The sequence below is a fragment of the Scomber scombrus genome, chromosome 21, assembly GCF_963691925.1.
Source record: "Scomber scombrus chromosome 21, fScoSco1.1, whole genome shotgun sequence".
NCBI classification, from domain to species: domain Eukaryota; kingdom Metazoa; phylum Chordata; class Actinopteri; order Scombriformes; family Scombridae; genus Scomber; species Scomber scombrus.
Genome location: NC_084990.1, coordinates 20,730,039 through 20,755,594, shown reverse-complemented (window position 1 = coordinate 20,755,594; position 25,556 = coordinate 20,730,039). Strand labels below are relative to the sequence as shown.

The window sequence follows — 25,556 nt, the reverse complement described above, 5'->3', positions numbered from 1 at the left end:
CTGAACTTGAATCATGAAAAAGGATACATAAAATGCTGTCTATATAACTTTAAAGATATTTTAAAGACATCAGCACATATTGGACATATACACTGATACCAATACATCTTAAAAACTCTGATATAGTCAGACCGATGTATCGGTCGAGCTCTATTCTTAACTAATAAATTCCTAATTAGTTGGTTGTGTTAATGAAGTTGAACTATGAATATTTACAGCTTAGCTTTACCACTCTCCTATCCGCCCACAGGCCCAGAGAAGCAGCTGTATCCAGTGTAACTGCAGAGTTAACCCCAGCTGTGTGATGTGCGGTGGCTGGCCCACCCCCAGAGAGGACCCTCAGTTTGAGCTGCCCACCCTGGAGCGCCTGTCAAGACTGGATCTTGGCGTCCACCCCATCCTCTCCTTCCCTGACGGTCAGTGCCGTGCTTCTCGCTCAGAGGAGAGAGAGCATGAGTTTACGCAGTCATTTCCTTCTATACAACTAAGGGAAGACAAACAAGGAGTGGTCGCAGAAATATTTCTCACCAGGAAGTACTGAGAGAACATTTTCAGTGATTTAGAGAATCTCTTATGTCTGTAAAGGGTATTGTATTCCCCTGAATAAGTGTTGCATTCTCAGTGCTGGGGACTCATTAACGATGATGTTTCCTTTTTGCCTTTTCCCAGAGTTTCACAAACACAGGATTTCCACGAATCAAAGTGTTTTTTTTAATTCCTGAGGAATTTGTCTTGTTTTGTTCCGAATGCAAAACACAAAATGCATCAGAGCGATAGATATTTGAGACAAAGCGGTATTTACAACCGCAGGACAACAATGGATTTGGCATGTGCTCATATAGTAGACTGCCTTTGGCTTATTATAAATTGTTCATGTCGTTGTAAATTTCTAATGTTGAACTACAGATGGCAAATCTGAAGTATCCAGTTTACATTGACTTCACGTTTGGTTGCCAGTAAAATCAGCTAATTTGATGTTTTTAATACTTAAACTTGTTTTATTTTCCCTGCAGACGTTTGTATTGGCCTACGTCTGCAACAGGTGATGAAGAGCCAGTGGCAGACCAAGTCACTGGAGAGGAGCAAACCACTGAAGAAGCTCTCCCTCAAACACAAGCTGTCCTCGTCCAAAGAGAAGCACAAGTTCACCAACTCACTCATGGCAGTCAGTAAGTACAGATGCTGCGAGTCCAAAGACTTCTGAGTCACTTATCCTTTAAAAAAAAAAAACCCCAGAAAGGCCTACATTAAAGCTTATAGGAGCTTAATGCCGCTTACTGTATATAATCACATGAATAAACAGTCATATTATGTAATATAACTGACATTGTAAAATAATCCAGTGCTCTTTTAAACCTTGACTCTTTTATTGTGAAATGTTACTTCATCCTGCTGCTTTTCACAATATCAAAGTTTATTGCAGGTTTGAGTTTATTTCACTCCAGCTGTTTTTTTATTTCACAATGACATTTTTATTCTTTTATTATCCTTATTTCTTCATCCTATTAATTTATGCCACAGGGCAGAGGCCGTTATGTGATTGGCTGTTGCTTTGGTCACCCAACCTCTGTAGTACCGACCTGTTCTTATGGGTCTACAACAGCTTTCATTGTTAGTCATTATCGTGATTAAACATGCATTTATTACATAATCACTGTGAATGTCATAAACCTGGGGTGTGTTTTATCTTTTCAAACATTAACCACCCGACCTCCAATGTTAACATGGCTGGTTCCTGGTGTTCCTGGTGTTGCAGGATTGGGCCACTTTAAGAACCGTGCTGAGAAGCCGAGGACAGTGGACAGCAGCGTGGGCGGCGGCAGCAGCAGCAGCAGTGCTGTGCTGAACACAGCCAGGCTGGAGGGCCAGGCTGTGTGCAAGACCGAGCGGCTGCAGGGCCTCTCCACTCCACTAGGGCCCTACGACAAGAACTACAGCCGCAAGAGATTAAGAGAGCCCTCGCTGGACAGGGCTGACTGTAAGTCTGATGTGAATGAATCCCGAGGGGTATACAGTCTATCCAGTGTGAAAAATTTAAATCGAGTTTGTCCTGTTGGGCTCAAAGAAGTCATTTAAATCTCTCTCATCTCGTGTCCTCCAGCCTCCCCGAAACTGTTCCTGGACTCAAGCAGCCTCTGCCCAACACTGGCCAACATGCACTCGTCCCTTCACAGCCCCCTCACGCGCCAGCTGTCCACGTCCTCAGAGAACTCCACACCGCTGGGCCCCAGCAGCCAGAGCGTCCCCAACACACCTGTAAGGAAACACCGGACTGTGTAGTGTGTTCCTCTGTAGCCACTTAGACAGTTACGACTCTTCATCAGTCGAGGAGCCCCCGCAGTTTGAGCCTCGTGGTTTCCGGTCGACGCGTCAGACTTCACAGTTACAGTTTTGTCTTTAACATTTCTTGACCGCAAACTTCGCAGAGCACCACAACGCACGCCCTGCTTCTTCACCCTCTTCTTCACAAGTGTTACAGACACCTGCTAAACCGCGTCTTCCTAAACCAGATCAGACTTCTAGCGCTGCTTCATCTTCTGCTGCTGCTCTCTGGTGTGTTCACCTGCAGCAGAGGCACACTTTTTTTATTCCTTTTAACTGTGTGAAAATCTGATGGTTTTCACATGAGATGATGATCATGTTGAAGGCACTAAAACATCTCTCTCAGAGATAAAAAATGAGGCTTGATAATATTGTAATCGTAATAATAATATTGGGCTAAACTGGCAAATCAGATTCAATTTTAAATTTAAGACTTAAGCGCAGCCTTGTTGAATGAGTGACACATCAAATGCAAATTCAGTGTAATATCACACACAACATAAAGATGACTGTTGACATGCAACACTGCGATAAAATGAAGAAAAGAAAGAAAGAGAAACTCAACTCAAAATGAAACCTTTGCTCATTTTCGTGGCGGTTAGTGAAGCAGAAAAAGCAGCAGGAAACAGAAACAGTCACTCACCGCTTATTTTGTTATCAGACGTGAAAAGAGGAAACTGTAATCTACAGTTGACACATATATGACATGAAATATGCTCAGCCCCACCTGCAGTAAATACTGTGAAGCTTTCATTGTTTTAATATCATTGAGACGATCAGAAGAGTTTATTCAACCTAAGTGATGGTTTAACTTTCTCTGGTGTTTGCTGGATTACTTCACAGCTGTTTATATTATTTACATCCCCTTAAATATTGTTACAGACATTTTGAGTATGTTTACACGTTCCTTTGTCTCCCCCCTCCGCCCCAGCAGCAGCCCATCAAGAGAAGGCGAGGTGAAAGCTCTTTTGACATCAACAACATAGTAATCCCCATGTCTGTGGCTGCCACCACCAGAGTGGAGAAGTTACAGTACAAAGAGATCCTCACACCCAGGTAACGGAGTCCACCAAGGCCTGAGCAGCAGGATGTTTGTCCTGCGGCTTATTGGTCGACACGAGTTTCATAAAAAATCTTTCAGCAACTGCCTGCTTGGTTTTTGTTTTCATTTGTAAAGTCCTTGTGGCGCATGTTTCTGCTGGTTTCCTGCACTCACCTTTTTAAAAATGTATTATTATTTTTGTCTGAATAGTTGGCGAGCAGTGGACATCTTCTCACAGCCCATAACTGAAGACGAGAACGAGCGGGAGGTAATTAGTCTGTTTTTTCATTATGTGATTTTTGTTTTAATTTATCACCAAGTTCCACCTGTCTGCTCACGTGTACTTTATTATTCTACTGAGTGTTTTTATGGGGTTAATGGATTAATGTTCACTGATTTAATGCACTGAATATCACTTCCTGATACTTTAACTCATAAATACTGAATGGCAGTGAGTAAACAGTGACACCTGGTGGTCAGATGTTTGTTGCAAGTTTATCTCCTTTTTACTTAATCCAGTTCAGTGACCTTTACAACTGAAGCAGAGCTGCAACTTAATGATACTTTAATAAATTGATTGATCTGCTATTTCATTTTCCTTATCAGTCATTTGGTGTAAGATTGTTAGAACATGGTAAATAGAAAAAAACAAAGACCCAAGTTCACAGATTTATTTTGGTTGTTTTGTCTAAAACTTATTCGGTTTATTATCATGGAGTAAACAAATCAAATTGAAGAAGCTACAATTTTTTTTAAATCAATTAAATAAATGCAACTACTTTGATAATTGATTAATTGTTTTAGTCTTTATGTCCAGTAAAATGCAGAAACATTTGCTGGTTGCAGCTTCTCAAATGTGAGAATTTGAAGCTTTTATGTGTCACTTATGATGGCTAGACAGATTTTGGACGATTGAACAGACAAAATGAAACATCTGAATAAATCAATTTGGACTCACAGAAATGATAAGAGGCATTTTTCTTTTTTCTGACAAAATGATTCAATCATTTGTCAGAAGTGACTCAGTTAGAAACTGAAGTCGGCTCACTCGCAGCTCCTGATGGCATTCTGTTTGTCTGCAGGTGGAGGATCTGTCAGACGCAGCGTTCACACAGCTCCATCAGCCTCATGAGGACCAGGAGCGGACCCGCTGGACTTGGATGGCCTTGGCTCCCGCTAAGAGGAGAGGCAGCAGGTCAATACAGAGACTTCTACTAAATACACAGAGTCATGCCAGTACTTGAATGTAGACTGTAGACGTAATACTTTATACTGAAGTCCGTCTGTCTCACTGTGAATTGTCTCGTCCTTCAGGTCGTACAAATCTGTCGACGGGCGGACCACACCACTGCTGTGCGGGACCAACCCTCCCACCCCTCAGCCTGCATCCCCAGACCCGGGCCACTGCCCCATGCTCCACGACTACAGCTACGTGCCCTCACCAATGAGTCCGGCCAGCCCCGACACCGCCTCTAACCCCCACACGCCCTGCTCGAGGGACTCCCATCGGCTGCTGTCCAGCGAGGACACGCGGTGCTCTACGCCGGACTTCACGTTCGAAGAAAGGGTGCGTAGTGTGACGGAGGTCTTTTAGTCAACGTCATAAAAGAAGGAATATCAGCTCCCATTTAGAATTAAGTGTTTGTTCTGTCATGGGCTGCAAGCAAAATGTGTTAATTTGTGGTTAATTGAAATCAAAGAAAGAGTGCATTAACATTTCTACCTAATCAGCATCAACACATAAAGCGTGATGCAAATAATTCATCTCTAATTGAATCTAATCTAATCTAATTTAGTTCTGTCAGTCAATCCAACTTTATATATATATATAGCACCTTTCATACAGGTTAATGTAGTTCAAAGTGCTTCGCAGTTGATTAACAAGCTGATAATAAGACTGAACAAGTGTAGTCCAAAGATAACAAAGACAAGGAACCAAAATGCAGCTGTGTTTGTTAACAAGCAAATAAATTCTATACATAATTGATTTGTAGATTCATGGTTAACATTCTTGTTTTAAATCTACTCGTACTCTTGGAGACGTGTCACTGGACCAGACAACAGTTGACTTTTTTTTTCTTTCTTTGAATGAGCAAGAGCTCAACAGTAAGTCGCCATGGAAACATCTGATATTATTTGCGATCTCACTATTCTGTCCTCGCAATTCACACCAACACGAGGCGAAGGAACACACTGCAAGAACCGAGTCCTCCAAAAACATGTTACATCACAGACTCGTTGTACTCGGAGAGGCTTTGCAGAGATGAATTAAAAGAATAAAAATTGAAGTTTGTTGAAATGAAGATTGTGAAACCCTCTGAGACAAATTTATAAATGAAATGAAAAATTTGATACGATCATAGATGAAGCAGGCTGTATCCTGTCAAGTCTGACATCTTTTCTCACCTGAAAGCCCGAACCAAAGTTTTGTTACATTTTACACATTCAATCAGGTTAGTTTGGGTTTCATATTAAAATTATATAAGAGCATTAAATAGCTTTACATGACCTGCATCCCGTCGTCATCGCCTAAGTAGGCTGCTCTCCCTGTACTTGAAACTGATTGGTTTGTAGACAAGCGTGTCTGACATCGGTGTGTTTTCAATTTGGCAGGTAGCCTTTTGAATTAATGGCAAAAAATGAGTGAAACAGATGAACTTCATTGCCACTATATTATAATATAATATATGTACTACAGTTTCTTCATTTCAATGAATATCTTGGTGTCTCCTCCTCCTATCCACATGTTGTACCGCACCTCATTTTTCCTTTTTTCCAGTTCTGAAAAAATACTACCTCTTTCTGCCAACCCAAAGCTCAGATATTAAGTCCTGGTGAGGTTTCACACCTCTAATGTTGGTTCAGATCAAACTGAAAGTTCTTTAAGTCCGGATCAAAAGAGGTAGTTGTGAAAGGGCCCGAAAATCTCTGGATTTTATACTTTGACACCAGTAACATCTTTTCGTTTGATCCTCCCTGCTTCACATGATCAGGAGTGTTATTTCTAAAACCTGACATTGAAATTGAGACATGAGAAGCTGAGTAGTAGTAGTGTAGTAGCTTTATTGTCAATATAAAGAGTCAGACAACAATATAACCAAATTTAGATAGCACTCCCTGAGGCATAATAACAATTTAAGACACTGACTGAAACTGCTGTCGTCCACTTTTTTATATAATTTTACTTTCTCCTGTTTCCAGACGGTGGCGCCGTGGGAACGTCGAGGCTTCCCGTTGCCAGAAGACCCGGAGCCCGAGCCAGAGAGCGATCACCACATCAGGCCCAGAATTCGCAGCATCTCAGGTTGCCGAACAGCCTACGGACGACTGGATTCAGACGACATGGACCTGCCTTGTGACGACGACAGCGGCTCCAAACACAAGGCGTCCACCCACCGATGAATGACTTGACTGACAGGCTGAGGTCTCACGGCTCCCACCCACCCACCCAACCACCCAGCTCCTCTCTGGCATTAACAAGCTGAACCTCAACGCAAGAATGAAGATATTAAAAAAAATTAAGAAAAAAGAAAAAAAATGGGTTATGTTAATGGCAAAAGATATTAAATGGGTTCCTGTTGTTTGATATTCAAACATCAGTCTAATACTTTTCACAGTTTTTAGTGAACATTATGGAGATAGAAGCCTTTCCCTACACTTGTTTTTGTCACAGGAAAAAAAAAGGATAAATGTTGAAAAAAAAAAAAAGTATAAAACAACACGTTACATAAAATGATTTCTGTAGTAGGCTAAACAATGTACATGGGGGCTTAGTGGTGTTTCATATGTCGCGTGTACACTTGTAGCGCACTATGTAGCGGACTCCTCAAAATATGGCCAAAGGGTGTTTTCTATTGACTAGTTTGCTTGTAATTCCCATGTACATTTTTAGTGGAGTGACAAATAACAAAACAAGAAAAAATACCCTCCTACCACCCTCCTCCTCTCCCTTTACCCTTCCCCCTTTCACTACCCTTACACCCTCATCCAAATAAACAGGTACATTTGAGATGTGGCCCCTTCCTTTCTCCTCTTTTCTTCTTCTCCCTCTAGAGGTCGCCTGAAATCACCAGAGCACTTCTCCAACTGCCAAGTCTAGTTTTGTTGGTTTGCTTTTCTTTGTTTTCTTTTTCTTTTCTTTTTTTTCATTCCTGACATGTTTTATTTGTATCTGTTCTGTCTGTTCGAGCGTAACACATTCTTTGTGTTTTTTGAATAGTAAAATCATTCCTTTTACAGTCTCTTTTGGAGAGTGTCAGCTCCTATATCGCCCCCCTCTTCGCCCTCCACTCCGCGCAGCCTCTTGCTCTCTTTCTCTCTGTTCTGTTTTTAAAAGACGGCGACGGCGTGGAGGACTGCGGCGTCTTTTTTTGAGCACTTGCCCGGCAGAAAGCGCTGCTGCTGCATGCTGAGAAAACATGCTAATGTTAGTCTTATCACAACAGCACACAGAAGGTTTCCACTTATGAAAAATAAAAAGAATAAAAAATAAAGGTAACAGGGGATGATTGTACAATCTGCTAATTTCACTCCCTTTTCCTCTTTGCGTACAGTCTTTGCTGTATTACGTTAGAAAAGTCAAATTGTGGCAAAAATAAAGACGTAAAAAATTAACCCCCTCCCTTTCCCCTCCTCTCTTTTCTGGGTCAGCTTGACAAGTTTTTCTCTTGCAGACATTTAAAATGTAGCAGCTCTCAGCTAGAAGCCACCTCAAGCTCAGGTTCTTCGATTTAAGGGAATATTTTCTGCTGTTAAATAGTTTCAATATCAGATTGATATGATCTAAACTACTCTGTTGCAAGAAGGATTTTGATTTTACCATCTCCCCCTTACCCCCCACACAATGTCATAACCACACTCTCTCTCTCTCGCCCCTCCTTAATTAACTAATTGCTATGCAAAAAAGAATCTGGTTGTTTTTCATTTTACACCTGTTTTTATGCCACAGCCATTCAATCACTGTTTTCTTTTGTAGTTAAGCAAGATGTCAATGTACCTGTTCGATTGTTGCAGCAGTTAACCTAATCAAAATTTTTGTTGTTTTTTTTCTTTTCTTTCTTTTTTGTAAATAGTACCATTAAAACATTTATGTTTAACTTGGCTTAATTGTTCTGGCCTCAAGTCATTAAGTGCAGAAACGCTGGATGTGTCTGAAAAATCAATCAAAACCTGATTTAACTTTTGTTTTTCTTGACATAAAAATCAAACTATTAAAGACTCACACCAATTTTATATATTGCAGTTGATAAAATAAAAATGTTCAGAAGCTTAAAACCAACACCTGAATATTCTCATTTAAAAACATGTTTGTTTTCTCATTCATTTACTGATCGCCTAAATAGTCAATTTACATGTAGAGAGCAGGAAATTAAGATTCTGGACATGTTTTGCATCAATAATCCGCAGCGGTGGAAGAATAATTTAGATCCTTTAGTAAAAGTACCAAAACACTAATGTCAAAATACTCCATTACAAGTATTAATCCTGCATAAAAATCCTACTTAAAAGTATAAAAGTATTAGCAGTAAAAATGTATTAAAAGTACTGCAGTATTATGAGTGATGTAGTATGCAGTATTACAGTAAAAGTACTGCAGTATTATGAGTGATGTAGTATGCAGTATTACAGTAAAAGTACTGCAGTATTATGAGTGATGTAGTATGCAGTATTACAATAAAAGTACTGCAGTATTATGAGTGATGTAGTATGCAGTATTACAGTAAAAGTACTGCAGTATTATGAGTGATGTAGTATGCAGTATCACAGTAAAAGTACTGCAGTATTATGAGTGATGTAGTATGCAGTATTACAGTAAAAGTACTGCAGTATTATGAGTGATGTAGTATGCAGTATTACAGTAAAAGTACTGCAGTATTATGAGTGATGTAGTATGCAGTATTACAGTAAAAGTAGTGGTTTGGTCCCTCTGACTGATATATTATTATTATGACATCATTAGATTATTAATAGTGAAGCATCAGTGTTAGAGCAGCATGTTACTGTTGTAGCTGCTGGAGGTGGAGCTAGTTTACACTACTTTATATACAGTTAGCTAGTTTAGTCCAGTGTTTCCCAACCTAGGGGTCGGGGCCCCTCCAAAGGGTCAGCAGATAAATGTGAGGGGTGGTGAGATGATTAATGGGAGAGGAAGTTTTCAGTTTTTGGACTTTTTCTCTCATCTTTGATTTTTGCCGAAATTTTGGATCATTTGAATATTTATTGAAATGAAACCATGTGAGAAGTTTAGAGGGAAAAAAAACACTATTTGGTGGAGCTGTTAACAACTCAGACATCTGAAATGTGAGCCTGACTACACACTGCTTTAAAAGATTGTTATATTATCCATTGTGTGAAATCGTCATCTGAAAGGAACTAAAGCTGATAAATAAATGTAGTGGAGTAGAAAGTAGCATCAAATAGAAAAACTCAAAGTACAAGTACCTCAAAACTCCTCTACTTGAGTAAATGAACTTAGTTATTTTCCACCACTGATAAAATGTGACAATTAAAATAGCAGATAGTAAATCTAGTGAGGGAGTGATTTTGGGGGGGGGGACACTGGTGATGTACAACTTTCACCACGACACTTCAGTGACTTCATAGCATTTATTTTCAAATACACATATACAGCAACAAGAATCATCATAAACCAGTTATTGATAAAATGCACAATAACGAGAACAATCACATTTCCACAACTGTACAGCGTCAGAAGTAACCAAAAAAGGTGATCTAGTTTTTGTTACTGCGGCAAACTCTCCGACCTGCTCCAAGTACATGGAGAGGACACAAACAGCCCCCCCTCCCCCGCCCCATCCCCCTTTTTATTCTGTTCTCTGTGCAGCAGGAGCAGCTCCCATCTCTCAGCACTTACGTCTGTCTTGCACACACTTTTGAGATGAATGTAAAATCTACCTGAACAAAAGAATTTAACATGCAGATAATGTTTGCAAGCGCACCCTTAAGTCCTACGTGTTGTCTGCTTTTCTTTTCTTTTTCTTTTTTTAAACTGAAAGTAGCATCTTTAGCGGTCATAGAGATAAAAAATGCAGTTTTATATCTACGCACGTTGGCAATAACATGTTGAACACACACATACACATACACACACACACACATAGTGGGGAGGGGGGGGACAAACTGTTGGACTCTTATCACCACCGCCTGTGAGTGAAGGGTTGCCCTACATCCGCCCACACACACACATTCACACACATTTTTTCTTTTTTTAGTCCTAGGGTTCAAGATCAGTATATCCTTCCAGATTCAGAGCACATATATAAACAGGATATAACAAAGAGACCACTTTGTGAACGGGAGGCAACAAGCAGACAGCCGTCTCTTACATGAGGTGCATGCAAGAAGTCATATTATTATAATGTGAGCAATAAGTGACGAATCTACTGGGAAATATTGATTAGCAAGTAAAAAAACAACAAAAAAACTGGTAATTAATCTCCAGCTGGTTGCATTAATTTAAATAGAAAAAACACATTTAAAAAAATCTACTAGATTAATTTTATTGAAGCCTTGAAAGACAGAAAAAGTTTGTTAAAAATTGGAAAAACTCCCTCATTATCTTTTCTAATCTTTTCACAAAGCCGGAATATGAAATACAATAAATGGCCAAAAGTATGTGGACGCCTTTATAAACATATACGTGTGTGCACTTTGTGATTTTCGGGACTTTTAGTGTCAGTTTTTAAAACATCTACAGCCTCACAATGCAACGATATTTGCAAGAAAATAAGGTTTAAAATCTGAGCTCTATCTATCGGCCTTTTGTGAGTTTACTTTGAATTATTCTTTTATGAGTTTTTCTAGTTTAATTTAATGTAAAGCTGCTGTTTTACGTTCTCCTTTTAGTTCTTTCATGCTTTAATTAGTATTATAACAATAAAGATATTAAGATTGGGGTCAGGGTCACCACTAGGGGTCGCAAGATGACTGACACTGTAGGAAAACATTCCTGCCACACACAAATCAGTTTGGTTTTTTTTACATTTTCAGACCCCTAAAAGCTACATCAAGCAGATTTTTAGGAATTTTTAGCCAAGAATACGCTTCTAACTGGGTGTTTATCTGTTGTTTCCTGTTTCACCGTGAAATTACACCCTGTGCACAAAACCATGAAAAAATGATGGACCTCACTGACGCTCATCAGGCTCAATGGGAGAAAATCTCTGCAGCTGGGTTACAAAATCAGGTTGAAAGTCGCAAACTAAAAGATTAGAGGCAAATGACACGTTCAACAGTCACATATGGGCATAATATTTGGGTGTCCACACATTTTTGACCATGCAACTTAACTTTACAGGCAACCAGCTGAGTGCCACATCATGTTGAGTCTTGCCGATGCAGATAAATATGTAATAATTAGCTAATTAAGTCATTGCTGTACAGTTTGTCTTGTTGCTTAGTTTAGCAGTCCCTCAAATCCAACCATCACCCATCATACATACATACATCCATCCATCCATCTGCTTTGCAAGATATTCACTCTGGTTGAATATTTTTTCAAGATACTAGCTGTTTCTACCTGTTATGAATCATTATACTTTTCAATAATTGCAATGAACAACAGTCTACCTATCGTTTAAGTGCATATAAATGCAGTTTAAATACTGTAATCAATGATGAGCTGACCCTCTATCCCTCTCAATAATTTGGCCGCCATGAAGGTTAAAAATGCCTTAAGGTTCATTTTTCCTCCTCACAAGTCAAGCTGTAGCGCATTTACAATATAGCAGTAACAAAAAAAAAGGAGGAAAAAAAAGAAAGAAAGATGAACACTGACAGTAGCAGGCACGATACAAATGTTTCTTCATATCAAATACATGTCATATATCCACAGAGTACGATTATAAAACTGTGCCCAACACAAACCGAAGTTTCCTACTCTAGCCCGTTTTTTATTTTTTTTAACTCCAGGTCACACCTCCGTCACCTACAGTAGCGTTCGAGGGTGCAGCACGTGTCGGGACTTCACAAAGCAAAAAGACAGCAGTGAGGTCTGAAAGCTTTTTTTTTTTCTTTTTCTTTTTTTTTTTTTTTTGACTGCCTTTGACGAAAAATTTGCTACGTTTCTTAAAACAGTTTTCCTCCTCCCACGTCGTCCCTCATCATACCCTGTAACTGTTCCCTCTTACTTTAAATCATCCATTTTTCCTGCTTTTTTTTCTTTTTTAAAATTTCCCCTAAGTTTGATATTCTGTATTTGCACCAAAGGAAGGGAGGGGGGGGGGCAACCCACCAAAAAGAGGAGAAAAAAGGGGTTTACAGTCAATGTGACAGGAAACCAATTCTTTTAAAATGACGTCAGATTTACCGGGATATGCATGAAGATAAGATAATTAGTTTCACAAGGAGAATTTTGCTCTGCTGGGGTGCTTTAACTCTTAAAGGGATACTTACAAAAGGTAGAAATAATGGCAAATAAAGAGATCAAAGACCACAAACAGAGAGAGAGAAATTAAACACATTTTGGCCTACTTGTTAATCCTTTTTTTTTTTTTTTTTTTACCTCTGCCAGTAATGCCTCAAGAACAGTTTCAAAGGTTAGTGAAGGATAAACAGTGATGGGTAGCTAAAAAAGTCCTGTGAACATAATGAGGAAGGCATCACAACTCCTCTACGTGGTCGTGTGGTTGGACGTTGGAGGTGGAAGGAAAAGTCGCGGGTGGGGTTGGAGTGCATTCACAAGCCTTGTTTGGCCAGAGAGGCGGACACCTGGTCGGCCAGCGTGGACAGCTGCGGAGATTCGGCCATGTTGAGGCTGCCAGAGGAGGACACGGTGCTGAGCTGGTGAGGAGAGTCTTCCAAGGAGACGATCTCGGCGCCGTGGTCAGTGCGGGCCTTGGCTGTCTCACGGAACATCAGTTTGTGGCTCTCAATCTGGTGGTTCAGATGGAAACGCGAAGGATGAGGCGGGAAATGTTGTAATTATATATAAAATAACATTTAGAGTACAACAATATGTCTGTGAGTGTGCTGAAGGCTTATTTTAGTCATTTCATTTCTAAAGGTGCAGCCAGATTAACTTGCTTTGGGTCTCAGGACAATGGACTAAAATCAAGGGGCCCAAAATTACTGTGTTAAAATTGTGCCCATTGTATAATGCAATAATACAACACTAGGTTAACTTTACCTATCATTACCTGTCATAATTTCTTGTATAAAACGATGCGCATATGACACCCAAAGGATACAAAAGTGATTAATAATCAATAACTGTAAGTTTAAAGAGGGTAGATTATAACAAGCTTTAGTTTGAGTACAATAGAAAATAAAACTATATCTTAAGTGGCTTTGTGGGTAACATTAGTTTTGTATTGGTGCTATAATCACCCAAACTGGGTAAATGAATGAATGAATGCCTTTATTGACATTGCATGTTCTCATATAATGAAATTTGTTGTCTCTCATAAAAGAAAACTGTTTCCATTCACTCTGCTCAAACACACACTTATATACACACAACATAAAATAGAATAACTGTTTATATAAAATATGATCATAAATTGATGTTAAAGTGTAGAATATTAACCCAGTGATTTAATTGTGTATTAAACCTTGTTTCTTTCTAAAAATTGTGGCAAAATGATTCGAGGCCTCAGTTCAATTTGCAAAAAAATGACCTGACCGTCATTTCATCAACTGATTGCCCACCTTGTTTTGTTGGTCTTACATTAATTAGTAGGATAGTAAATTAAATATTTTGGGATTTCAGACTGTTAATGGGACAAAGCGTCACATTGAATGACACCACTTTTTTTTCTCCAGGATATTGTTCTTTTTTAAAAAGGTATCTGATGTTTTATAGACTTTAAAGATGATTAATCCATAATGAAAATAAGCTTTAGTGGCAACGTGAAACACATGCATATAAACATATACTGTATCTATTGTCTTTGTCTAAATGCTCATCTCCATGCAGCTTGTGAGACCAAACTTACATGTAGATGGATGATGAGTTCATGAAACACTTTTTAGTCTCATTTAGTCTTGATTGGTCCCTGCTGTTGGTCTGACAGCCTGTTTATGTCTCATGTTGAATCATGTTGTCTGTAAGTCGCACTAACGATCGTCTTTTGACCTGAACATTCGTCTCATTTACTCACTGAATCACTTTTTGCACATTAAATAAATTGATTTTTTTTTTCATCTTAAAAGCCTCTTTAACGTTTTAATCTGTGTGTGGGCGATCTGTTTCTGATTTTGACCAGAATTACCTGACACCACCGTTTGTGAAGCTTTGTTTAAAGACCGCAAACCCTGTTTCTTTTCTGAAGTATTTTGATTTCACACATTTATTTAAATATCCCGGAAAACATATAAGGAGAGAACTGAAATAAAGAAAGTTCAAAAACTAGATTTTCACATCGGAACACTTAAACAAATAAAACAAATCCAACAAATGCTTAATGAAATGACTTCAGACCAGTTGATACACAGTAGCCCTAGAGCATTAACGACTACTGGAGTTCAGATCTTTTGGTTAAAAAGTAAATGTTGTCTCAGAGCTCCCTAACAGGTTATTCCAGTCATGGTTAAAACAACTCTTCTTGTGAATAAACAGAAGTTGTGTTTATATTCAGTGTACACCCACACAAACTGTATGTGTCTCCTTTAGTTGTGTGTCAAGACATAACCGGATGCACCAGATGGTTTATTACACAGAACCATCTGGAAAAGGGCGGGTGCTTTCAAAAAGTACTTAAATGGTTCATCCGCTCACCTGCCGTCTATCACCATCTATCACCGTCTTTGCTCTCGGATGCAGCTGGATTTGCAACACTGACGGTCTGAACCAACGGCACATAACTTGAAGCCTGACAGGATGGATTCTCACATTTCCTTCCTCATGAAACATTACTTTTTTTTTGTTTAATCAAACTATTATTTACAAATATTTACAATCCTTGACTTAACTTAAACTTGCAGGGTGGAACTTTTGTCTCCCCCTGCTGGCAGTGAAAGTTATTACAGATTATGATGTATGTATGTGGACTCCTCACAGCTCAGAAAACACTGGAGAAAATGTCCAAATAGGCATTATTTGGATAAACTGAACATATACTGAGAATCTAAATGGCTACTTTCTCACCTGAAAAAAAAGCTTTTCATGCATATCTAGTCTATCTTGCAGTCTGACAAAAACCAGAAAGCCGAGCACCCGTTGGGATGACGAACACGACATCATATCCCCAGAAAATCTAAAGGGACACCAATCAATGCTGGTTGACGTAAAACGCATCACTACGGGTGCAGCAGGCTGGGAATGTCATACCAGACACCAGATTGTATCTGTATACTGTGAAATACAGTAGAGATTTATCTGAACTGCAATCAACTGTTGCTACTCTTTACCATCTTGCTGCTACTTTTATTCTGATTGTAATTATTTATTATATCCATCGGGGAATTCTGTAATGTCTCTCAGTCTGTGAGATTGTATTTTTTGTGAGTACACTGGACTGCTCACTTTATCTTTTTATCTATTTATGTTATTGACTTATTATGTTTATTGTGTAGATATTCTTCATTTTATTACTTAAAAAAAAAAAAGAAGATGATCACTGGGACCTGAGTATGATATTTAGTTCTCTTTCATGTATCTACATGGCTGGAATGATGATAAAAATCCTTGATTTATATGAAAGAGTTGTGCAGTCAAGCTTTGACACCACACCCAACTGGAGCTCACCTGTACATCCAGTTAAACCACTGACAGTCAGCAGAAACAAGATTTTCAGAGAGGTGTTAAGTTACTCTTTAAAGACTGGAAAAAGTAATGTAATAATTTCGTATCTCAACCTCAGTGTGTGATTCATATATTGATTTGACAGTTTGGGATGCAACTTGATGCTGTTGTTGTAGAAAATATTGATTTATTAGAAATATTTATAAGAAAATGTATATTTAAACTGCAAGTTAAATGTTTTCTTTTTTAATTTTTTTGATATAGAGTCACATTTTTATGAGCTTCTGCCACAGATTTACACAGAAACTAACTACCAGAAAGCAGCACACAGCTTGTCAGTACTTACAGGAGTCCTCAATCTTTATGAGAGGGTTCGTCAAGATTGGTGTGATGGGTGCTGAGGGGACAGTCTGAGGTGACTGAGGGGGGGTGACACCTGGGGAGGGGATTGAGGGGCTGCCTGAAGTGCTCCCCTCTGCTTCCTTCCCCCTCTACACAGGAAAGCCCCAGCAAGGGAATGACAAGGCATGCAACAAAAATACATGTGATGGAGTTAATGAAAATCAAAATGCAACACAATATAAATGAATATGCATGAAAACCAAATGAAATCTGTTAAATGACAAGAAAAAACAATAATTTATGATGAGAAAACAAATGAAAATCAGCTGGATGGTGATGATGGAAGCGGCTAAAGCTTGCACAAAGAAAGGAAAGAAGTGGAAACTGAGGAGTAGAAAGCATGAGAGATGAGTGAAAGGGAGTGTGAGGGCAGCCACAGTCACCTAGCAGGCCCTCGCTACGCATTTATGTGTGAAAACCCCTCGTAACACCAGTGTTGATCACTTTTGTTGTTTTTTACCTTTTAAATCTCAGATCACATGCAGCATTATGGATTTAGGAAAGCCTACCTGCCCTTTTTAAATGCATGACTCCCAATCTAAAGACAAGACTTAGTTCTTAAAAAGCTGATTTTGTGCAGAAGGAACATAAAGAAGATGTTTCAGTTCCTTAAAGGATGTCAACAAATCTCATGTGCAGATCCAAACCAACAATGAACTGAACGACTTACAAATATTGTGTGTGCATCCAAAGCCTGATATATCTCATTCCTCTGTTCCATAGACCTCTGTTGTTGTCCAAAACATATTAAAAACATATCAGTGAATCAAATCGCTTCACTGGGTGTCATGTTCCTTCATTATGAAGAGTTTGGTGATGGTAGTTTGTTCAGAAACGGCTCCAAAGACTAATAACAGTGAACATTTTATTCTGCAGAGAGTAGTTCTGTGTAGACGCTACTGAGCATTTGTGGGAATGTGATTCACTAGCTTGTCGTGCTACGTATCACAACCTCTTGACTTTGCTCTGTAACTTTCTGAACTTTTAAAGCTAAACACAATCCACAGAACAACTCTCTGGAGACTGAAAATGTGATCGCTTTCCTTATTAATCTTTGGAGCCGTTTCTTAATAAACTCACATGACCGTAATCTTCAGAGTGAATCACAGCACGTCACCCAACGTGACTCATTAATGTGGTTTTATTTTAGGACAAATCTAACAATCACCAAGCTGCTGCTGTAGAAACTCATTAGAGCACCAAATGTGTATTAATCCACTGCTTAAAATAGCCTCTCAACAAATATGCACAATTTCCTCCTGTTTGAGTCGTTTGAACGTACGCTAAAAACTGCAGTGCCCAAACGTTTTAGGATGACTGAGCCTTTTTCTTTTTAAATGACACTATATGAGAGAGATTTATAGCTTCAGTAGGAATGAATAGACTTGGGCCTGAGAGACAGACTAATATAATTGTTGGTTTTGGTATTTTGATGGGATTTGATGACAATAAAGAAATAAAACCATCTGTATCCTTTTTTGGTGCTGACTGTGTTTCACCCACTACTACTAAACCCAAATCATGAGACACATACTGGATCTGTAAAGGATCTGCTACTCATGCTGCTTTCAAGTTAGTTCAGAGTGAAAACTGTTTTTCAGATAGCTGAGCTGAACGAGCTGTCCAGCTATGCAGATGAAGCTTCGACTATGCGACAAAGAAAACTGACAGAAAATGAAAGAAACAGGCGTCGCTACTGCTAATAACAGAGTGTCATCTAATGTTTTTAGACTCGAGTATGGCGGAGATGTTTTTACCCTTCTCTGTCCACCTCCAGGAACATGGCCAATGTTGTCAAGAGAGCCGATCTTGGATTGGACCTTGAATTCCAGCTTCTCATTTTTGATCTCAATATTTCCACCACCTAGTCAAAATATAAATATATCAATATTAAAGTACACATACAAAAAAATAAATACATGCACATGGAATTAGACTCCAGTGTAGTGGCTCTCGGTGTACTTACACAAAATAACATTACATATCTTTGTTTTATAACCACATTTGACGGATTATTGCAAAAAAAAAAAAAGTGTGCTAATGTGCTATCAGCTAATATATTGATATCAGACATTTTGTTTTACTCCCAAATCTCAGCATGGGCTCCAAAAATCCAGCATCAGTCAGGCCCTGATTATAATGAGTAGCATGTAAAAATCAGCAATGTGCTGCATAACTTGCACAATATAACAACATATAACAGTTATATGTAGAGGGTTTTCTCTTTGTAGCAAGAAACGGAGAAAATGCTTTTTTGTCTTGGTTGTAGCGTTACACTGCTGTAGCTTTTCAGTTATTCTAAGATATGAAGTTTATTTTGTCTTTTAACATTTTTTAAATAATATATAACTTCTTTTGTTTTACCTGGTTTATGATGCATGTTGGATTTCGAGCCACATTTAGATGTCACGCTGCTCAGATCGACCTTTTTGTGCACGATCTGAACCTGTGCAGAGGACAAAACAGGAAGAGAAAAACAAAAGAAAACAAAAGGACATTTGAGTTTGGAGGTACACATGTCACTCTCAACTCACCTTCGGGCCTTCAAGCTATATTTCTCTGCCATGCATCACAATACAAGCCTTTAATATGACCTCATCTCAGGGTCTCCTGTCATGGCCATTTGTTTCATAACACAAAGCGCCCAGTCTCTGTCAGCTGAGATCATCACAGTGTTCACGACAACAGGCACAGTTTGGTGGACAGGACAGAGACTCTTTGTTCCTTTTCTAGAGGCTCTTTCTCCTTACATTTTACAGCACAATAAGCTCAATTTTCCATAAAATAAAGTGTGTGATTTATAAGAAACTGATGATTTTATTTAAATGCATTTTCTGTTTGTAAAAAAATATTTCATCTTCAATATCTCTCGACACACAGAGATAAAAACACACACAGGAATCATGCATGTTGTTTATGGGGCCAGTTTGGGTGGTTAACATCTTCTGAACACACTGATCACAGTCAAGCACAGATTCAACAGAGTTATCAAGCTTACAGACCATGAGCATTACATAACGCTGTTAGCCGTGACAGCAGAAGCATTGTGAGCACTAAACCATGACTGTATGCTAATGAAAACACTCATTTACGATCATTAGAATAACACAATAAAAGGAAAGTACTGGTAGTTACGTAAATCTACAGTTTAGTGCTACTCTTGTTAATGCGAAATGCTCATGACTGTTTATAAGTTGAATGATAAAACTGTTAAAAGGAGGTGTTAACAGGTCAGAGTTGAGTGTTGGGAGTATCGAGGTCAGAATGGCTGAACACAGACAGGAGGTTTCGTGCAGTCTGACATCTGCTTCTTTGTGAAGATGCATTCAGGAGAAGCAAGAAGGAGGGCTTTTGGCCACAGCTGCATACCTGCAGTTTGCCATGAGCCAACCCCTTATCTACTCACATTGCCACCACCGGGAACATGTTTTATATTATCTTTGGAGCCACACCGGGACTGCACATTGCTTAAGTCCAGCTTCTTATCAAGAATTTGTACCTGGAAAATCAATACGTGGGGAAAAAAGACTGTTATCCTGGAGGAAGCAACAGCAGCAGAGCTGCAAATGAGGACCATTGCTGGAGAAGAAAATAGATCTTAGCAGGAGGCTGAAGGGAATTAGAGTGATTAAAGGAGGAGGGAAGGACCTCTTCATTTAAAAAAAAAAAAAAGAAAAAGAGGGTTGGTGTGTTGATCGTAAATGCAGCTGAACTCAAGTGATGAATGGATCCTTCAATTATTAACCTCACCACCTCTGTGTACATGTTTGATTTTTGTCTTAGACTTCACATAAATTCAACTTCAGGTAATAAATTGACCTGGAAAAACAAAAACACCATTTTCCATGTTACTGGAGGGTAGGTTTTGATGATCATAACTGCAGAGATGCTCAAAACTGTGTTGAGTTCATCCCTTAAGTTACTCGCATTGCCGCCACCGGGTACATGTTTGATATTGTCTTTGGAGCCACACTTAGACTGGACATTACTATACTCCAACTTCTGATCAAGTATTTTAACCTGGAAAAGTACAGAGGTGAGGGGAAGATAATAAGAAATAAGAAGAAGAAGAACTGAAGAGATGTTTGTATCAGTTATAATGTTGCTGAAAATATAAATGAGACCATGCTTTTCTTCTACTTGTGGCAGATGCATAATAGATGAAGGCTTAGAAAAAATAAACCAGACTCAAATTTAAAGACAATCATATAATAAGTGAAACTTGAGTTAAGATTTCTCACCTTGCCTCCACCAGGCGTGTGCTTTAAGTTGTCCTTTGATCCACAACGAGCTTGGACGTTAGTAAGGTCCAGCTTCTTGTCGAGGATTTGAACCTGGAAAGTGCAGAAAAAGAAACAAATGTTTCTTTTTAGAGATTAAAATGGAAATAGCTGCAGGAGAGGATCAACCCAAAAGGAGGGAATAGGATGTTACAGGGATGAAGACTACACCTGTTCCCATTGATTTCATTAAAGCTGACATCTGTAACTTTTTTCATGCTGTTGCTCTGACCAAGAGAAAATGAACAGAAAGGATGTTTAAACTGCATCAAGTATGAGACAGCTGCCACAGGAGATCATGTGGAAGCAACATTTGGATAATGAATGACTTAAAAATACTCCAGGTCGCAATTTATGCCATGAATGATCTTATTATCAGCATATATTTGCTGCTATTTTGTATATTTAACTGTAAGTGATCATATATATAGGCTATATTAATGATATTTTAACATATAAAAAATTACAAATGCCAGCTTTAATATATTGAATCAGTTGGTTGAGGCTTTAGTGAAAGAACTGATTGATGCAAGAAATATAATTTTAAAAAATATATTAAAAAAAAAATTAAACTGGTCCATCTAAAACAAACAAGAAAGCAACTTCCCTTCTTTTCTTTTCTTTTTATTTTACCAAAAGTTGGTTTTGATGATCATAACTGCAGAGATACTCAAGAGTTTGGTGTTGAGTTCATCCCTCAGTTACTCACATTGCCGCCTGCGGGTACATGTTTCATATTGCCTTTGGAGCCACACTTAGACTGCGCACAACTATAGTCCAGCTTCTGATCAAAGATTTGTACCTGAAAAAATGAAAATGTTAGATTTTAGATTTTTAAGTGTATGAAACAAGAGCTGAGAAGCCTGTGAGAAATTAATCCTACTGATTCAGAGATGTGTTGCAGTGATTTTTGTGTGTCTGCATGCAATTTGAGGGAAGAGACACGTTTCCTCCTCAGTGTAACAGATAAAAAGGTAGATAGATATAATGTATTGATCGTGTCAGGGAAATGATAGCAGCAACTGTAATCAAGAAAAAATGACAATAACATGACAACACATGATAATAAATGAAAAGGCAGAATAGTAATAGTATGTGCAATATATACATTAAAAACAGTAATAGAAGAGAAAAAGAACAATAAGGTGTACAAAACAAAGTGGCAATAAATAATAAACATATTTAATACAACATAAGTATGATGAAAAACAATATTAAGAGATGCAGAGTAATGATGTGTTCACCTGTCACACAGAGGTGATCTATGGTGAATCTAATACTGGGGCTAAATACAGGAAGGGTATTATTACAATAACGGGAGGAATAAGTTTTAATGCCTTGTTGTGATGTTTTTTTGACATATTTTAGAGTTTTCATGATATTTTCTACTTATTTGATCTGCTGTTTAAATATCAGTGAGGTAAAGAGATGCCTGTCCTCAGAGTGGAACTGAAGTTTTAACTTTTATTTAGATATCGTGAAAACCTCTCGATTATTAAGCATTTTTATAAACCCGACACATGCCTGCAGCCTACATGAAATTAGAGTAAGTAATAAGAGTCGCAGAGCTTTTAATGCTAAAATGGATGATACACACTTACACTGACGTACTCACACTGAGGTATGGAAGCACAATGTGTTTTTCACATCAGAAGACCAACTTCAGGAGTTTTATTTCCACAAACATTTCTCAGGAAGCAGAAATATTCTAAATGACTGATTCAGATCTCAGTGGGCAAAGCCAAATCATTTTATTTATTTTTTACTAGGAACAGGGTGGAGGTTTTTGGCACAACTTCACCTACTTCCAAGGGGCATGGAAAAGGAAAAAAAGGGCCTGGAGAAAGGCAAAGCTCCAGCAACACTTGAAGCATAGGATAACTTTATTAACAGACCAATTGGGTATTTAAAAAACAGAAAGAATTAAAAAGGTTAAAAAAATATACAAAAAATTACTAATAATGTGCATCCAGATATGCATCAGCCAATAGGTCATCTACCAAGGCGGCTTGGGTACATGGTCATGTGACTTCAGGCCAATCGTTGTCCCAGACAAGCAGGGAGGCAAAGGGGAAGTATCCGATAAACATGGGTGATTCCATATTTGGTCCATGAACCAGAAAAATACAGCCTAAAAACCCTAATGTATGCATGTATACACATATAAATACATACATAAAAATACCTTCATACATATATAAATATAAATATGTTGTTATTGTGGGATATTTATGCTACATACTTTGGGCTACTATTTCCCTTAAAATAATCTGCACTTCACATATAGTTGGTTTAATTCTAAGCAGCATGTTAGTATGGAGTTTCAGTTTTCATTGTTATTTTTAAACTTTCCATCATGAATCTTACAGTATTATAGGACTGCATTGCCAATGTCTAAAACTAGTGTCAGGAAACATCAAAAACAGTGTGTGACAAGACTGGACATGAAATGAGAGACTGTCTGTCTGGTAGGACGAGCATGTCTATAGGGGACAGACGTCCAGTTTCCTCTCTGAAAAAAACAACAGTGCAGCTCTGGATCTGCCAGTTGAGATTTAAATCAAACAATAAGATTATTTCTGCCTCCAGAGCGGCTCTGTCTCCATTACATGTCTGCATTAATGAATATAAAGCTCCCAGCTGTAAACTGCACTCGAGGTTTGGACTGTGTGCTGCGTGAGATGCACTCAATGTAAAAGCTGAGGTCAGAGTCAGGTTACCTTTCCACCACCAGGCTGGTGTTTCATGTTTTCTGTGGAGCCGATCTTGGACCTGACGTTCTTCAGGTCCGGCATGGCCACTGGAGCGCTCAGAGGAGCCGGTGGGCGGCCCTTAAGGGAGCCTGGAGACTTGGGTGAGGAACGCACCACAGCGATCTTCTTCACTTTGTTGGCCTCAGCTGCTGCCTTGGCAGCAGCCGCTTGGCTAGAGGGAGATTTGGGGGTTCCAGGGCTGTTCTGTCCACTCATTTCATCTTAATCAATGAGAAAGGCAACCAATCAGACGTTTTAAACATATGGAGGTGGAAGGAAAATAATAAATAACACTAACAAAAAAATCAAAAACAATCTAGGAGCTCTGGTGGCTAAAAGCGGACCAAGTTTGATCCAAACAGGATCAGACTGTGGTGTGGTGGCCATGCGACGCTGAAAGTGTCTCTACAGATTTGTGCATTTGCTTTTTTTTATTTTTTACCTTTTTCATTTTTTGGAGTGAGAAGTTTCTTGGCACTAGCTGTATCACAAAAATATGACACATCATAAATGAATCTTACTCCTTTTATAAAATCAAGTAGAGATGGAAATGAGATTTAAACATGTCGTGTCATATAACAGGGTTCATACCTGGCTGAGCTGAAGTTCTGGGGGATGTTTTGGCTCCTGGAGTTTGAGACTTTGCACCAGCAAGACTCTGCAAAGCAAAAACACAACCAAACAACTCAGCAAACATAATTTTTACTGCTCCATGGAAAGCTGCAGGTGCTTTTTTAAAATTATCTTTTATTCTACTCTACTTGCACTTCAAGACATGTTTGGATACAGTTATCACACCAATCATTGTGCAAACATCCAATTTGGTAGAACAAATGAGTGTCAAACAGTAATCAGTGATGAATGGATGAAGCTTTTGTTAGTGGTTTTGATACAGTAGGCAACAAAAAAAAAATAAATGAAATGATTACAGGTTGGAGTGCATTCGAATTGTGTGAAAAAACCTCCTTAGCTGTTATGTTTCCACAATCTCTCAAAAGAATCAGGGAGAGTCGAGGAAACTGAGCATCCATCCATCCTCTCAGAAACCCTGTACTTACTCCGGCCTGCCTGGGCCCTGTGATGCTGGCTCTAATGGGGATCGAGCTGTGGCCGTTTCGCGGGGAGGAAGCGTGTGTTTTGTTGCTGCCCTTGGTGACTATGGTTGGTCTTTTAAGGGAAGAGGTTGGTTTGGTGGCAGTTTGTGTCTTTTTTCATGAAGAGGGAAAAAAATGAATGAAAAAAAACCCAACAAAATAAAAGTTCTAATGACAGTGAACATAAAAACAGAGGAGTGATTTAACCAATAAAAGATGATGGGAAGGAAATATGTCACGAACATTAAGTTAAAGGATCATTCTGGGTCTGATTTTTCTTATTTTAGATGCTTTTCTGTTGTGAAATGTTGAAGATTGTACTCACTAAAATCATTGTTGAGATCTGAGAACATGTGAAGTCTGACAGCACTAAACATGCAACAACATAACATCAAATTAATAGGGGTGTGACGAGATCTCGCAAAGACGTGATGATATTTCTCGTCAAGGTTAATGCTGTGTGTTGTTCTACTTGTGTATTTGTGTGATATAAGATTTGTGTCATTTACTTTTATTTGTGTTTTTTTTTAATTAGCCATAATGTTATAATTTGTGATAGTTTGATTCTTTATTTCATTTATATTTATATACTAGAATTGGTATTTGTGATTGTATATAATCATCTATCTATAAAATATCTATCTATTTGGGGGAGTGGAAGAGGGGAAACCGTTTACAGTGCTTGCATATTGCATATGATAATTCATACTTAGAAAGTAGAACTGAAGTGACATTCATTACAAGATGAATGCACCTGCATTGTTTTGCATTTGTGAATTTCAGTCAAATAACGGACTATTTTTCCAGTCATATATTTCCTCATTGAAGTTTTCTTGAAAATATTGTTAAAATCTCATCTTGTTCTTGTGAACCCAATATCGTGTATCATCTCGTCTCGTGAGCTGAGTGTATCGTCACACCCCTACAAATTATCCAAACCGACAAACGAGTCTAGGCACA

General features: G+C 38.6%; 2 protein-coding genes across 9 annotated transcripts in view; one reads left to right on the top strand and one right to left on the bottom strand.

Moving 5' to 3' along the window:
• Nucleotides 1-8,465, top strand: part of LOC134003292 (KAT8 regulatory NSL complex subunit 1-like) — a 30,055-nt gene extending 21,590 nt beyond the window's left edge. The window contains exons 7-15 of one of the 2 annotated variants that reach the window (XM_062442437.1): nt 251-416; nt 1,014-1,169; nt 1,757-1,978; nt 2,102-2,256; nt 3,254-3,378; nt 3,575-3,632; nt 4,447-4,559; nt 4,679-4,931; nt 6,566-8,465. In XM_062442437.1, the coding sequence (XP_062298421.1) occupies nt 251-416; nt 1,014-1,169; nt 1,757-1,978; nt 2,102-2,256; nt 3,254-3,378; nt 3,575-3,632; nt 4,447-4,559; nt 4,679-4,931; nt 6,566-6,766 (1,449 nt within the window). In that variant the 3' untranslated portion in view covers nt 6,767-8,465. The remainder of the gene's footprint in view (nt 1-250; nt 417-1,013; nt 1,170-1,756; nt 1,979-2,101; nt 2,257-3,253; nt 3,379-3,574; nt 3,633-4,446; nt 4,560-4,678; nt 4,932-6,565) is intronic. The other variant, XM_062442438.1, reaches the window with a different exon arrangement.
• Nucleotides 8,466-9,955: 1,490 nt separating this feature from the next.
• mapta (microtubule-associated protein tau a) overlaps nt 9,956-25,556 on the bottom strand; it is a 36,441-nt gene continuing 20,840 nt past the window's right edge. For 4 of the 7 annotated variants that reach the window (XM_062442462.1, XM_062442463.1, XM_062442469.1 and 1 more), the window contains 9 exons: nt 24,561-24,707; nt 24,094-24,160; nt 23,470-23,723; nt 21,459-21,551; nt 20,711-20,803; nt 18,834-18,915; nt 18,227-18,333; nt 16,414-16,558; nt 9,956-13,258 (listed from right to left, as the gene is read on the bottom strand). In XM_062442462.1, the coding sequence (XP_062298446.1) occupies nt 13,254-13,258; nt 16,414-16,558; nt 18,227-18,333; nt 18,834-18,915; nt 20,711-20,803; nt 21,459-21,551; nt 23,470-23,723; nt 24,094-24,160; nt 24,561-24,707 (993 nt within the window). In that variant the 3' untranslated portion in view covers nt 9,956-13,253. The remainder of the gene's footprint in view (nt 13,259-16,413; nt 16,559-18,226; nt 18,334-18,833; nt 18,916-20,710; nt 20,804-21,458; nt 21,552-23,469; nt 23,724-24,093; nt 24,161-24,560; nt 24,708-25,556) is intronic. The other 3 variants (XM_062442465.1, XM_062442466.1, XM_062442464.1) reach the window with 2 other exon arrangements.